This window comes from Numida meleagris, chromosome 14 (genome assembly GCF_002078875.1).
Source record: "Numida meleagris isolate 19003 breed g44 Domestic line chromosome 14, NumMel1.0, whole genome shotgun sequence".
Taxonomy (NCBI): domain Eukaryota; kingdom Metazoa; phylum Chordata; class Aves; order Galliformes; family Numididae; genus Numida; species Numida meleagris.
In genome coordinates, this window is record NC_034422.1 from 1,509,506 (window position 1) to 1,522,664 (window position 13,159).

The 13,159-nt window shown below is 49.1% G+C and overlaps 1 protein-coding gene across 2 annotated transcripts; it reads left to right on the forward strand.

Annotated features, from left to right (window-relative positions):
• On the forward strand, window positions 6,593-12,796 carry PGAM5 (PGAM family member 5, mitochondrial serine/threonine protein phosphatase). 2 transcript variants are annotated; one of them, XM_021412905.1, is made up of 6 exons: window positions 6,593-6,867; window positions 7,501-7,679; window positions 8,098-8,223; window positions 8,636-8,724; window positions 9,020-9,153; window positions 11,028-12,796. In XM_021412905.1, exons 1-6 carry the CDS (start codon window positions 6,608-6,610, stop codon window positions 11,176-11,178), a joined length of 939 nt encoding a protein of 312 aa, XP_021268580.1. In that variant the 5' UTR covers window positions 6,593-6,607; the 3' UTR covers window positions 11,179-12,796. The 2 variants fall into 2 exon arrangements, with proteins under 2 accessions (XP_021268580.1, XP_021268581.1); XM_021412906.1 differs by having other exon boundaries at window positions 9,023-9,153.

Sequence of the window (13,159 nt, forward strand, 5' to 3'; positions counted from 1 at the left end):
TTGTGAGAGGCCAGAATCCCATCATTGTGCAGCCTGTGGGCTGGAGCCAAGCGGATGCGTCCCAAAGGTGCCCGGGAGCAACGGGGCAGATCGGGGGCATATTTAACCTCAAATATCATTTCAGGACGCATTCTTGGGAAGAAGTCTTTGGGTGTGCGTGTGATGGGTGTTGCTGACAGTAGTCTTGCTCTTTAGCGCTGACTTTGAAGGGCTGTTTTGGTAAAGATACGATAGAAATGTCTGCCTTGATTATTCCCTTGACCTCTTGCATATTTCCTTATAATCCTTATAATCCAAACCCTCTTCATAATACCCCCACAGCACTGTCCTCATTCCAAGGGATCGTGTACTTGATTGCCTCAAGCAACTCAGCTTTTCCATGCCTGCTTATTGGAATAGGTGTGCATAAATACAACAATAATAATAATAATTAAAATTGCTGAGCAGAAATACAGTAACATAGCTGTGGGGCCATTGCAGTGTGCTGTGATGGCACAGAACACAGAGTGAGAGCTGGAAAAAGAGGTGATGGAAAAGAGAAAAGAAAATACCTTCAGCTGACATGAAAGGGAATAGACAGTGTCAGTAGGGAGCAAAGAGTAGTTGGTTTTATTGCTGGCAAGAAAAGTTTCCTCCGGTTTCTATCAGCGTGAAGGATTGGCTGGGTCAGGCAGCATGCTGTTAAGTACATAGAAGGTCTCTTCTTCCTCTCCAGATGGATTCCCATCGTTTTATTTCGGGATGTCAGAAGGTTATAATGTAGGCAGGGCCTTGACCAGGGCAGGGCTGTGAGGCAGAGCAATAACATAAATCTTCAGAGCCCTTGAAAAGATTTGTCTGGGGGCAGAAAACAAGCCAGCAGAGAAAGTTCAGATGAAGCTCTGTCCTCACAGGATAGCCATTAGTTTTTGGCAATTCAGATTACTGTGCATTTGTCTCTGAGAGAGACTTTTTGTATAAAATGCATGTTTTGATTTTAAGCAGCAACCAGTCCTACAGTGCCATGTGTCTGTCACCTGCACCATAAAAATCCCAGGGCAATACACTGTAAAAGGAATTCCCCAAGTAAGGTAATTCCAGCAAAGGCGTTCAGGAACGCATTTAGTTTGAAGCCAGGTGGCTACTTCCCTGACACTGGCTGTATTTGGCAAATACTGTATAGAATTTCCAAGTCACTGCACACACGCGTGCACATATTTACATATATATGTATGTGTGTAGATATACATAATATGAACCACAGCCTTTTAATTGTGTATGCTGTGATTCAGCAGCAGCAAGAGCTTTTGGCAGGGACATAATTTCAAATCTCCTGCTGAGGGTGCCTGCCAGAACATTGTTGGACAGCAGTAGGATGAGGAAAGTTATTTATAAATGGGGATAATTAGGTCCTGCGCTTATTAGTGTTGGGACGGAGACAGAAAAACAACGTGTAGTCGTATTTGTAATACGAGAAGATGCTCTCCATGATTTTCTCCTTGTTGATACAACAAGAACCAAGCACCTCAGCTGAAATAGCATCAATACGTGCTGCTCCCAGGTGGGAGATGTGGCTCTGGGGTGGGGTTGTTACGCTCCAGGACAGACAGATCTCAACCCTACTTAGTCAAGTTTGAAATAATTCCACAGGATTCAGCTCAGCTACTCCAGGTGCTGAGCCCTTGTAACCAATTAGACTCTTGGTCCTAACCTTGGTGTCTTGCGTTCAGGCAAAAATAAACTCTGAACAAATAGGAACTGTACTAACTCCTCTTATTCGGAACTGCTGGCTCTCAGCCACGCTATCAGGAGATGGCCCTGGCTCAGTCTCATCTTGTGCTCATCTCTGTCGGCAGAGGAAGGGCTGTGTCTGTGCCACATCAGCCACATGGGTGCACGTTACGTCCATTGGCCTTGAGAAGTACTGTCATTAAGACAAATGCATCTTTCCGCTGGTGTTCTCCCTAGAGGTATAAGCCCAATGAGCACATAATAAGGTCATGGTTTCTCCTGCAAATGGGATTTTTTTAAACGTTGGCACAGTGCCGAGGAGGTCGGTTGTTCAGGGTGATCCCTGTGCTTGAAGGCGGGCGGCTCTGAGCAAGCGCTCTGTGCTCCCATTCTTGCTAAGTGAATGCCACGTCCCAAGTCTTGCAATGGTTTCCCCATGCACCTGAACTCAGAGCTGGGGTTGGGGCCTAAATACAGACTGCTCGGCAGCGGCTGTATCAAATGCAACCCTGGGAAACTCACCACAGCTCCAAATCCATTTTGTTTTCTAAGCCAGGAAAAAAAAGTGGTTGTAAAGAGAGATCAGCTGAGCACTGCAAAAGCAGAGTCCCACTTACTAATCAGGATTCAGAGAAATGCCTGAGCCCTGTTCCATGGTTGTGAGCAATCCGCAGCACTGTTTGTTAGCAGAATCAAAGTTTACTGATAACTAAGACAGAAAGGTTGGGAGGGAGCTGTTCTTGAGGCAATAATACCAAATCCCTTTTTGTTTCCTGGATAGCGATTGCACTAAAATACTCTGCTTATGTTTCCATTCCTTAGACCATCTGTTTCCAATGAAACCCTTCTGGCGTGATGCATCATTATTTATTAGAGCATTACATTAGATAACGCAGCGTTAGTGTTTTTGTTAGAAACCCTTAGTTTCATGAGTATGACTTCAGGGGCAGAACTGGATGCCTTTCCCTAATGAAAGGGATGGAGCCGGTATTAGTATAATTAGTTTACCAGCTCAGAAATGTTCCATTCAGTCTTTGACAAATAACATTTTTGGCGTGTCTTTTGATTTGTAAGTCTGAATGTTAGTGTTTGGGAAACACAAACGTCCTCGTTTTAAATGGCCTTACACTTTACTGAAGGGGTAAGGAAAGAGGCAGCCTCGGGAAAGATGAGTTGCTCACAGCTCTATCTGAGATACTTCTCTTTGCCGGTGATACCCAGCACTGATAAAAAATTTCCTTTCAGTCTACTTCAGCCAGGAAGAGGGCGGCTGCGAGCTCCAGATGAAGAAGGGGGTTAGTCTTTCATGACTGACTTTCTGTGCCCTAGATAAGGTGAAACCTCATTTTAAGTAAGTTTATGGAGAGGGTGTCTGGGGAGGAGGGCAAGTCTCCCATCCTAAGTGAGCTTCTCTCAGTTTTGTGGCCAAGAGAAAGCTGAAGGATCCTTGAGTGTGTGACTCACAATACCTAGATTGAATTCAAGATCTGAATCAGTTCTGGCATGGATCTGTGTAGGCTTCCTTTCATGCCAAAATCTCCATAGATTTTATGTTGTATTTAACCAACACAGTACTTGCGTGGTATTGCTGAGCTCTTCGGTGGAGCAGTCAGATACGGTCAGAGAGCCAATAGCACAGCTTCCAAACCTTTTTTTTTTTTTTTTTTTAACTTGTCAAGTCACACAAACCAATGATGCTTAAAAGCAGTATTTTCTTGCTCTCTAAAACATGTATTAAATGAGCTTAAGTAGACATCATTTTATAACCCAGTAGTTTAAACTAGCATGTCATTTAAATTTTGCTGGGGCTGAAGCAAGCCAGGATGACATCAGTGTTTCCTCCAGGAAGGCCAGCAGTCAGCCCGCAGCGTGTGTCTGCATGCATCTGGGTCCAGTGACCTCACGTTTCCTTTTCTTTCTCTCCTCTTATTAGCTCATAACTTTGCAGCTGTATTTTGTATCGTGCGAGGTGATACATTGTGAACAAAGGTATCCGGGGTCACATTTTGTTCACTTCGAACGCATTTTGTTCATTTCCAGTGTCCTTTTCCTACTCTACTGGTTTTGTTTAAAAAAATGCCTGGCAGTTCATACATTTTTCTTGCGAGCTGTAGGCTAGAGACCTGCCCCTGCTCTCCCTGCAGCTAACGGTGAACATCCAAACACTGACTCATCTCTGTAGCGATCCGGGTCCCATGCAGGAAACAGGAGTTCTTCATATTCCTTGTGCAGTGACATTAAGGCCGGGAGCTGCCGTTGCTCCTGCTGTTGCCATAAGGTTTTGCTGCCGGCCAGGAGAAAGCACCATCATTCTACCATTCTGTGATCATTTGTCAGACGGCATCCGTGCCGACTTCCCTGACAGCCGCGCCGGCTCCCTGCCTCCTGCTCGGCCTAGTTCTGGCAGCAGCACAGCCCAGAGCGCAGCCGGCCCTAAGCACCCGTTGTGGCAGAGCTCTGCGTCCCACGGAGCTGGGATGACCCCACTGGAATCAGCCCTGAGCAGCGCCCCGTGGGTATCAGTAGCACCAGCGTGCTGCTGTTGGGCTAACAGAGTAATTCCATTAGTGGGCACCATCAGGAGGTGGTTATCCTCTTAGGGGGATTTTCTGCTCCCAGATGAAACACAACACAATGAAACGGGATTAGCATTGTAGTCACGTGAATATTAAAACAAACACACAAGCCGAGAGCGTGGAGTGAAGCAGCTGCTAATGCAGTGCAGGACGGTGTGCTCAACCTGCTGGTAACGCTTCAACAAGTTGTTGGAGTTTTTTCAACCTAGCTGAATTCAAGCTTTACAAAACGGTAAGCCTCATCAAATTAAAAATAATATTTTTGGATTTACTGAGCAAAATAAGACTCTCAAAGATAATCTCGAAACGCTTTTGCACATAAAGAGTGTAAGTACGACAGTCCCTAAAGCAACCAAAACTAAACTGCAGTGTGAGCATCTGCCGAGGAGACGGTGAAGTGCTATCACAGAAGAATGACATCCAAAATGCAGCACTGAGGCAAGCAATCATATTGTCCATTTTCCTTTTCTAGCACAGGGAGATTTGCCAAGTGTTCAGCAGTGCATTTTTTTGCTGAGAAAACACTTTTGACTGCTGCTTACGATGGTCATCAGGCGCTCTCCGAGTCCCCTGCTGGGAGCCGGTGCTGGCCTCACTCCTGGCAGACTTCCCTCTGTGGGAATGGGGATTCTGATCTCACGTTGGACATTCTGTGCATTCAGCGCTCCTGTAGTAACACTGAAATTGCAACCTGGAACATGTGGTTTTAGACTTCGAGCAACGGAGAGGGTTTTTTTTAAGGAATTGCAGTGTTAGTCCCATCTGGCTTCAGCCTGGCCCCGGGCAGGGGATGGGATAAGGGCACACGGGCACCTCTGTCAGTTGCTGGGGAAAGAGAGGAGTGCTCTCTCTGGAGATTTGGATGGGAAGTTTTCAAAATAAGCTTTTTTTTCTCCTCAGCTCTTGATGAGAAAGAGGATATACAGTATAAACACAGTGTCTCTGTGATAAGGGCTAATACTTCCAAGTTAAAGAAAATAACAAACAGGAATTTTAAAGCTACGCGAGACGAAACAGAACGCTCAGTGCTTTAGAAGAACGCTCGGTACCTTAGCCACAGAGACAGAGGTAGGCAAGAAGGATGGAAACAAGCATCAAGCCTGTAGCAAACGTTGCTCAGAGCCTGTGCTCCGTGCGAGCGGTGTGGCCGCAGTTGGTCTGCGGGGAGCGGGGGGCCCTGGCGCGGCATGCGCTGTGCGTGCGTGAAACAGAGCCACGGAGCGGTGGGTGGGGGAAGGACGCTGGGCTCAGAGCTGGGGAGGGCCCCAACTGCAGCACCAGGGCCGTGCTCGGCCCGGGGCTGTGCGCGGGGCAGCCCTTCGTGCACGGCTCCGCGCTCACTGCTGCAGCACGGCTGCGAGCGCTGCGCCGTGCCACTGTGCTCACTGCAGAAGCGCACTCTGCAGGCCGGGGACCTGCAGCTCGAATAGGTGGATGGGAATTGGAAGAGTGCATGGTTAAATATAAAAAAATCTGAAAGATGGCAAATAGCGCGCTTGCAAAACTGAATTTAATAGGTAGAAATGAGCCATGAATTCGGACGTCAGCTCAGAAGGAAAAGAACCCTGTTCTGCTCATCTTTCCCCAAGGAGTCGGTGGGTTTCAGTTTGCAAATAGGTTCATACGAAGCTCTAAATTATTGATGGTGAGATCATCTGCAGTTCAGCGCTGATGCTGCGCACACAGCGTGCTGCTGGGCCCGGGGCTGCCAGAGCGACGGACAGAACCGTGTTACGGCCCTTGGGGCTCCGCAGCCACCACTGAGACACTGAGTGTGTCCGTACGGGCACGGGCAGGCAGGATTCGGGCCGAGCTGGAGAGCCGCTGTTCTCCTGCCTCGTCAGAGGTATTTCGGGGCTGGGGCCTAAAGGTGAAATGCTGACAGAACCACAGGTGAGGAACGTGTCGGTTGGACCACAGAAATGACAACTTGTTTTTCTTCTTGATCCAGAAAGCAGAAGGAAGCCTTTACGAAGGAAGGAAGTGGTGACTGAAGCAAGGTACATCGTGCAGAGATGTGCGGTGTAGTGCTACCCAAGCTCGGTGGTTTAAAGGCAGGCTCTGCCCAACCGTGACTGAACGTCTTTTCCTTGGGCCTACAGCGGATGTCTCCTTGGAGCTGTGCGGGACGCAGCTGCTCTGCCGCGGACATCGCCTGCACGGGGCGGCTCCAGCCCGGCCCCGGTGCTCTCTCTGCGCGGCGCTGTCGGGGCGGCCTCGCGGCTGCCGGGGAATGTTGCCCCACTCGGCGCTCCGTCCGGGGCGGGGCGGCGCGGGGCGGGCGGGGCGTGGGAGCGAGGCACGCGGCCGCCGCCCGCGCCATGTCGTTCCGCCGCGCCCTGGCGCTGGCCGCCTGCGGGCTGGCCGGCGGCTCCGTGCTCTTCTCCGCCGTGGCCGTGGGCAAGCAGCCGGCCCGCGGGGACGCCGAGCCGCGCTCGGGGGGCTCCGCCGCCGCTCCCCCCGCCCCCGCCGCGCCGCAGGGCTTGCTGCTGCTGCCGCCCGCCGCCTCCTGCCCGCCGGGCCCGGGATGGATCGAGCGGCCCGCGGGCGGCGGCGGCTTCTGGGACAGCAACTGGGACCGGTGCGTGCGGCGGCGCGAGGGGACCGCGCGGGGCCGGGCGGAGGGGGGCGGCGGGGCCGGGGGCCGGGCCGGGCGGAGGGGGCGGCGGCGATCGCGGCGCGGAGCGCACCGCGTCCTTCGGTCGGAGCTCCTCGGGAATGGCGCGGCCGGGGCAGCGCCTGTTGCGTGGGGGCGGAGCGGGGCCGGGAGCCCCGAGGGCAGCCCCGCGCTGCCGTCACCCCGCCGACATCTTGCCGCCAGGCCTCAGCGCGGCCCCGAGCGGCGGCTGCCGGCACCGGGCGGCCCAGCGCTGTGCTGTGCAGGGAGGGCTGTGCTGTGCTGTGCTGGGGGGCCGCGCTGTGCTGTGCTGTGGGAGCTGCGAATTCATTTAGCGGTGGCTGTTTCCGAATGTATTGGATTTACCTGTCAGTTATAAACCTTAGCCTATGGGATTCATGTGTTTGGGTTTTTTTGAACGCAGGGTTTTATTTATAGCTCCAGCACGATGGTTTCAATCCGTTTTGCGATATAATTGGTTAAGTAGTCCATTCCAGTGCTTCAGATGTGTGTAACTACAGCAGGCTTATCCATCTGTAAAATTCCCATCTCCAAGTTTTCCTTCCTAAAACTGGAGTTCCAAATGTGCTTGCGCAGGCGCGAACCGCTGGCTCTCATCAACCTCAAAAAGAAGAATGAGGAGACGGGGGAAGAGGAGCTCAGCTCCCGCCTGGAGCACTGCAGGGCCAGGGCCACGCGCCACATCTTCCTCATCCGCCACTCGCAGTACAACCTGGACGGCCGCGCCGATAAGGACAGAACTCTGACCCCGCTTGGTACGTAGGCCTGGAAGAGCTGTGCTCCTGACGTTAAGCACGGCCTTGTGTGTGAGCCGCTGTCTCAGCAGTGCAGCTCAGTAGCCCAGCTCTCCTATGGCTTTTGCTGCCAAAGCTTCATCCGTGTTACAGAAGCTTTGTAACGGAAAGATGGTACAAAGGTGATTTCTCAATTTTCAATCTCTAAGTCCAAAAATTGAAACTCGCTTTACAGCATTCAGAAAACATTGGCTTCTGAAAAAAACATAAAGGAAGTTTCCAGTTATCATAAGGGTTTGGAGCAGATTTTCCTGCTGCCCAGTACAGTTTCCCTTGGCTGTGGCTTGTGTCTTAAACTGAGCCCCATAACGACCCTTGAGGTAGAATTCTCTTTAACCAATGGGTTGCGTTTGTTAATTTGCTGATTTATTTTCTTAAGGTCGAGAGCAGGCTGAACTGACGGGACACAGACTAGCAAGCTTGGGGTTAAAGTTCAATCAGATCATCCACTCCTCCATGACCAGAGCAACGGAAACAACTGAAATTATAAGCAAATATCTCCCAGGTAAGTGACTTCTGTTGGTTTCTCCGTATCTTCTGATCCTTCAGGCTGCTGCCAGTAGGATTCTGAGCTTGTCCTTGAGTTACGGTGTAGTTGAGCCGTTAGTGATCAACTTCTAGAGTGTGTGACCATGTCTGTAAAGAAGCTGGCAGCCTTCCTTCTGCTTGTTGCCAGTTTCTCTTTAAAAAATCCAGGGGAGCTGCCACTCTGAGTGAGTCACTGGCACCTGTGTGCGCTGCTGTGCAGCTCAGCTCTGTTGGTTGCTCTTCCCTTATGGATTTTGTAAAGCAAAGACTGTTGCAGGTCATCAGGAAAAAAAAATATGAAAAAATGTGTTGGCTGTGCAGTCTGTGGGCATGTTTGCAGGAGCATGGGACATAACAGCTCCTTTCTGAACGTGTATTTCATGTTTTAGGTGTCAAAAAAATTAGCACTGATCTGCTGAGAGAAGGAGCACCTATAGAGCCAGACCCTCCCGTCTCCCACTGGAAACCAGAAGCTGTGGTAACCTTTCACTTACACTTTGCTTTATGTATTTTCATTTTTATACTTCTGAGTGTACTTTAAATGGACAATGGCAATAACTTGTGGCGAGCTGATGCTTTTCATCACGGGCCTTAGATAGCTGCATACTTTTTCCTCCTCAGTAAGCGTACAGAACCCCTAAAATAATTTAAAATCTCTGTGTATTAATTGAGCCTCAAGTCTGCATCCGTGTAAAGAAGAAGTCTTTAGAAGATGTAACCAACGTGCAGACGCTGCTCTGAGCTGTGTTTAAATCTGAACTCTGTGCCATTAGCAGTATTACGAAGACGGAGCTCGAATTGAGGCTGCATTTCGAAACTTCATTCATCGAGCTGATGTAAAGCAGGAGGAAGACAGCTACGAGATCTTTGTGTGTCATGCCAATGTGATCCGCTACATTGTCTGCAGGTATGTGTCGGGCTGCGTGCTCACCTGTGTTCTTTGAAAGGTGGAGTCCTGCTGAGTTAGCGCTGGTGTGTTCATTGCGCTGGCTGAGCTGGGAGGTCTCTGTGTGCCATGTTAGAGGTGGCTGCAGATGGGTGCTTGCAGCAGGAGCAGCTGGTCCTGCAGCTTTGTCACGGGGCAAATTTGGAGATACAGGAAACATTTGAAAATTAGAACACTTTCAAGTGCAAATGGCGAAATTGGTGAGACTGGATGCCCTGTGGTGTCTGAGCAGTCTCTTTAACGCCATGTGCTTCTGCTTCACATAAACCTGAAGACCATGCCCGTGCTGACTGCTGGGAAGGACAACAGATAGAGCGTCGAACTAGGTGCCTGTTTTTGGGGAGATTTGATCTTACTTAATGAAAGATGGATTGAGTTTGGGGAATTCCTTACTAGGTGTTTTGCATTATGTACATACGGTATTAGCGTGCTTTTTGCAGTAACATTGAGCGTAGGATTGGATGGGAGAGGGCATCTTTCAGCTAGAGTCTGCGTGGCTGTGAAGGAGAAAACAGTTCTGCATCTTTGCCTGTCTCCGTATCCAGTCACCTGAGTCTGTTTGGTTCCTCTTTCTCATCAGCAAAATGCTGTCTTGTGAGATAATGTGTTTTGAGCAGGACAGATATGATTAAACTTTAATCTGAATAATAGCCACAACAATTTCAGTTAATTTTTTTTAGCTGAGCTAGTTACGTGGCAGCCTGTCTGCTCTGCAGACTGCTTAGAGCTCTTGGAAATGGCTGTACTTAAAGTTATTGATCAGGTACACAGAGTATTCTTTTCTGTGCCCAGAGGGATTGTCTTTCTGCTCCTAAGGCTTCTTCTGAAATACTTGCATGCTTTTTCTCGTTGCTGTTTCTTCCATCTTCTTTTCACCTTACCTGCTGTATCTGCCATTTCAGGCTATCTCATAGCAACTGAACGCAATCTGCACTGTTCCTTTTGAGTCCAGCTTGACTGGCTGTTATTTATTTTAGCCTTTCTAAAAGATGGCTGTGGACTCAAGATCAGGTTATTCCTTGGCACCAGATTGAAATGTTTGAGTCAACTTCATACTTTCTGGAGCTGTTTGCTGCAGCTGGTTGAACTCCTCCTGAGGCCGTTCCGTTAGGAACTTGAGCTGGAGACGAGGCAGATCCATGAGACTGCATTCCTACAGAGCGCGCTGCGTGCTCGTTCCTTTCATGTCTGGGGAGCAGCGTAACTGATGGGAAGCAGTCGTAGTGAATGGCTTCCATCAGCACACGCTGGTAACTAGAATGAATTAGACATCACTACCTCTTCTCTGGTGTTTTTACTTATGCTATTTAGTCTTATCAGCAGAAGTCGTGCTGCTTATGCCTTTGGTCTGCTGGGGAGACCTACTGTGGAGAAGTGAGATGTTTTCTCTGCCCGCCCTAAACAGCACTGTTCTGTGGTACTGGGTTTGGCTCAGTGACCAGCTAAACCTAGGGTATCCGTCACCTTATTTGTTCCTAGGTTGCTCAGAGCACTCCCAGCATCCAGACTACGTTACACCTTCTACCTTCTGTCAGTTTGAATTAATCCTGTCTACATTAATCGCATCCATCTGCTGGAATCTGCTTATGAAAGTACATTCTTGGCACCGGTCCATTTACCAAAGCTGCACTTCTTTATTAATTAATTGCAGGAATTTTTTTTTCCAAACGTGGCTCAGTAGGAGCATTTACATGCAAGCTGCAGAACGACCATCAGTTTCATTTCTTATCTTGAACAGAAAGTGATGCTGCCAACAACACGTTGGTATAACAGTATTCACAATATTTTGATATATAACAATATTTTTGTTTCCCTGTTGTTTCTTTTCGTAACAGAGCGCTGCAGTTCCCCCCCGAAGGCTGGCTGCGAATGTCTCTTAACAATGGCAGCATCACCCACCTGGTGATACGGCCAAATGGGAGAGTGGCCCTTCGAACGCTGGGTGACACAGGTTTCATGCCTCCAGATAAAATCACGCGCACCTGAGGAGTGAAGGTGCTGGCTGCCCGGGAGCTGCCTCTGGACTCTTTGCACTAGTACATTTGGCTACAGTACCACTAGATTTTTATCTGTTACGTTGTGATGCTGTCTTAAAATGTCCTTCAGCCCCTTGCCTCCTTCATGCGCACTCATATCTGCCTTCCACTCCAGAAGAGAACTCTAAGCCTGAAGCTGTCCTGTCCTCAGGTATTCCCCAGAACTCAAAGCTGAGCTGTGGAATACAAAACAAGTGAATGTCCGTGTGCTCAGCAGCTGCAAGAGCACCAACTTTTTATTCCCCTGTGAATTCCTATAACCAAAGCTTGCTCCTGTGGATATTTTTCTTGTGCAGGAAAATAATTGCAATGGGGACTGTACGACCAGCCTTGTGTCGCACACTGCAGCTGAAGATGCGCCGGCATGTTTCGGCTGTTGCAGAGGAGTTGACAAACTGAGGGTATTCTGCTGTTAAAAGGAGAAAGGGTTAAGGCTTCTGGTTTTGTAAGCTGTCGAGGATGTATGTTTTTGTTGTGTCCCTGTTCCACTCTGCCCCAAAAAGCTCACGTAAACTGTGCCTGGAGGCTGTAGGCATCAAGAGGGTAAGAAAACATCTGCCTCAGAGCTGTGGTGCTAGAATTAACTGCTGCTTATATTGAGCGTGCCTCCATCCTCAGGAAGTCTTTAAGCTATTCTGAACGTTATTTTTTTCAGTCTCATAAAGCCTTCAATTAAAACTTGATCTGTAGAAGGATGTAGGCATGCCGTTTTAGCAGTAAGATGGAAGCAACGTAAAGCAGTTTTATCTGCACGTTCTTCTCGTTACTCCTATATTTCCAAGGAGTAAACTTTTTTCCTTCTGCTTTCTCCTGTGGATTTCTCTTTGTGGATACCTTGCTTTTGGTGTCGAGAAATAGCAGCGCTGAATTCAGGGCGGTAGTACTTCAGGTCGCAGGTTCTGCAGGATTGGAGCAAACCGCTGCTTGAAACTGCAGGTGCCCAAATGGTGATGGGGCATCTCTGGGCTGGCTTCTCTAGGCCAGTGCTTTCTTTAACCACCAGGCAAATGCTTTAGGTTAAGGTAAAGTGCTCTTTTCTCTGGCTTTGGCACAGCTGGACTTGTGTAGGAAGAACACAGGTGGCTAAGAAGTAGGTATCGTTTCTGAGAGGAGGGCTCAGAAGCATTTCATCTTGCTGGTGTTTGGTTAGCTCACAATGCCTGTAACTGAAAAGTTCCGTATGCATGGTCTGCTGTGGTGATGGATTGTGTGTACAGTGCAGTACGGTGAACATAAATAAGGCATTACACGTCTGTAGATTTTTCTTATCTCCAAAAACCTTAGAGAAACCCCAGGCTGGCTCCAGTCAGAGCTGTGTGAAGCGTGGTCGTGGCACACCACCCAGCAAGACAAGGCTACGTCTTATTTCGTACAGGACTGCTACGTCAGAATGACTTCAAGGAAACTGGGACTAGTGGGGAATAAAATATGGTCGTTGTAGTGCAGCTTGTGGGGGCAGCAGGAAGCCATCGTGACGTCTGTCTCATTGATGCAATGAGAATAATTTATCAGTTTTTTTGTCTATTAACTTTTTAAAAGTTTTGAATAAAATAACTGGTCTGTCTTTCTTTCTTGTCCCTTCAGTTGAATAGCAAAATGTTGTGTCAGTTACCACTACCTGGAACAGGAACGCCAGACCCGTAAGATGAAAGTTCTGTGCGCTGTGTAAATATTGCAGAGGTGCTAAAAAGTCTTCTCAAGGTCAGTGCTCAGTAAGTGCGCTTCTCTGTGTGCTCCAGCACTTGTGGCACAGGTGTCTTCCCCCCTACTCCCCAGCCCTTGGTGGTGTCGGGCCAGACTGCACATCCAACACATCTTTGCACACATAACAGCAATCAGCCGCTGTAGGGGAAGAGCTGGGTCAGGGCTTGAAGCAGTGATGGAGCACCTGGGGGGAAGGCAGGGCCAGCCCAGGGGAGCTCAGGTGCAAG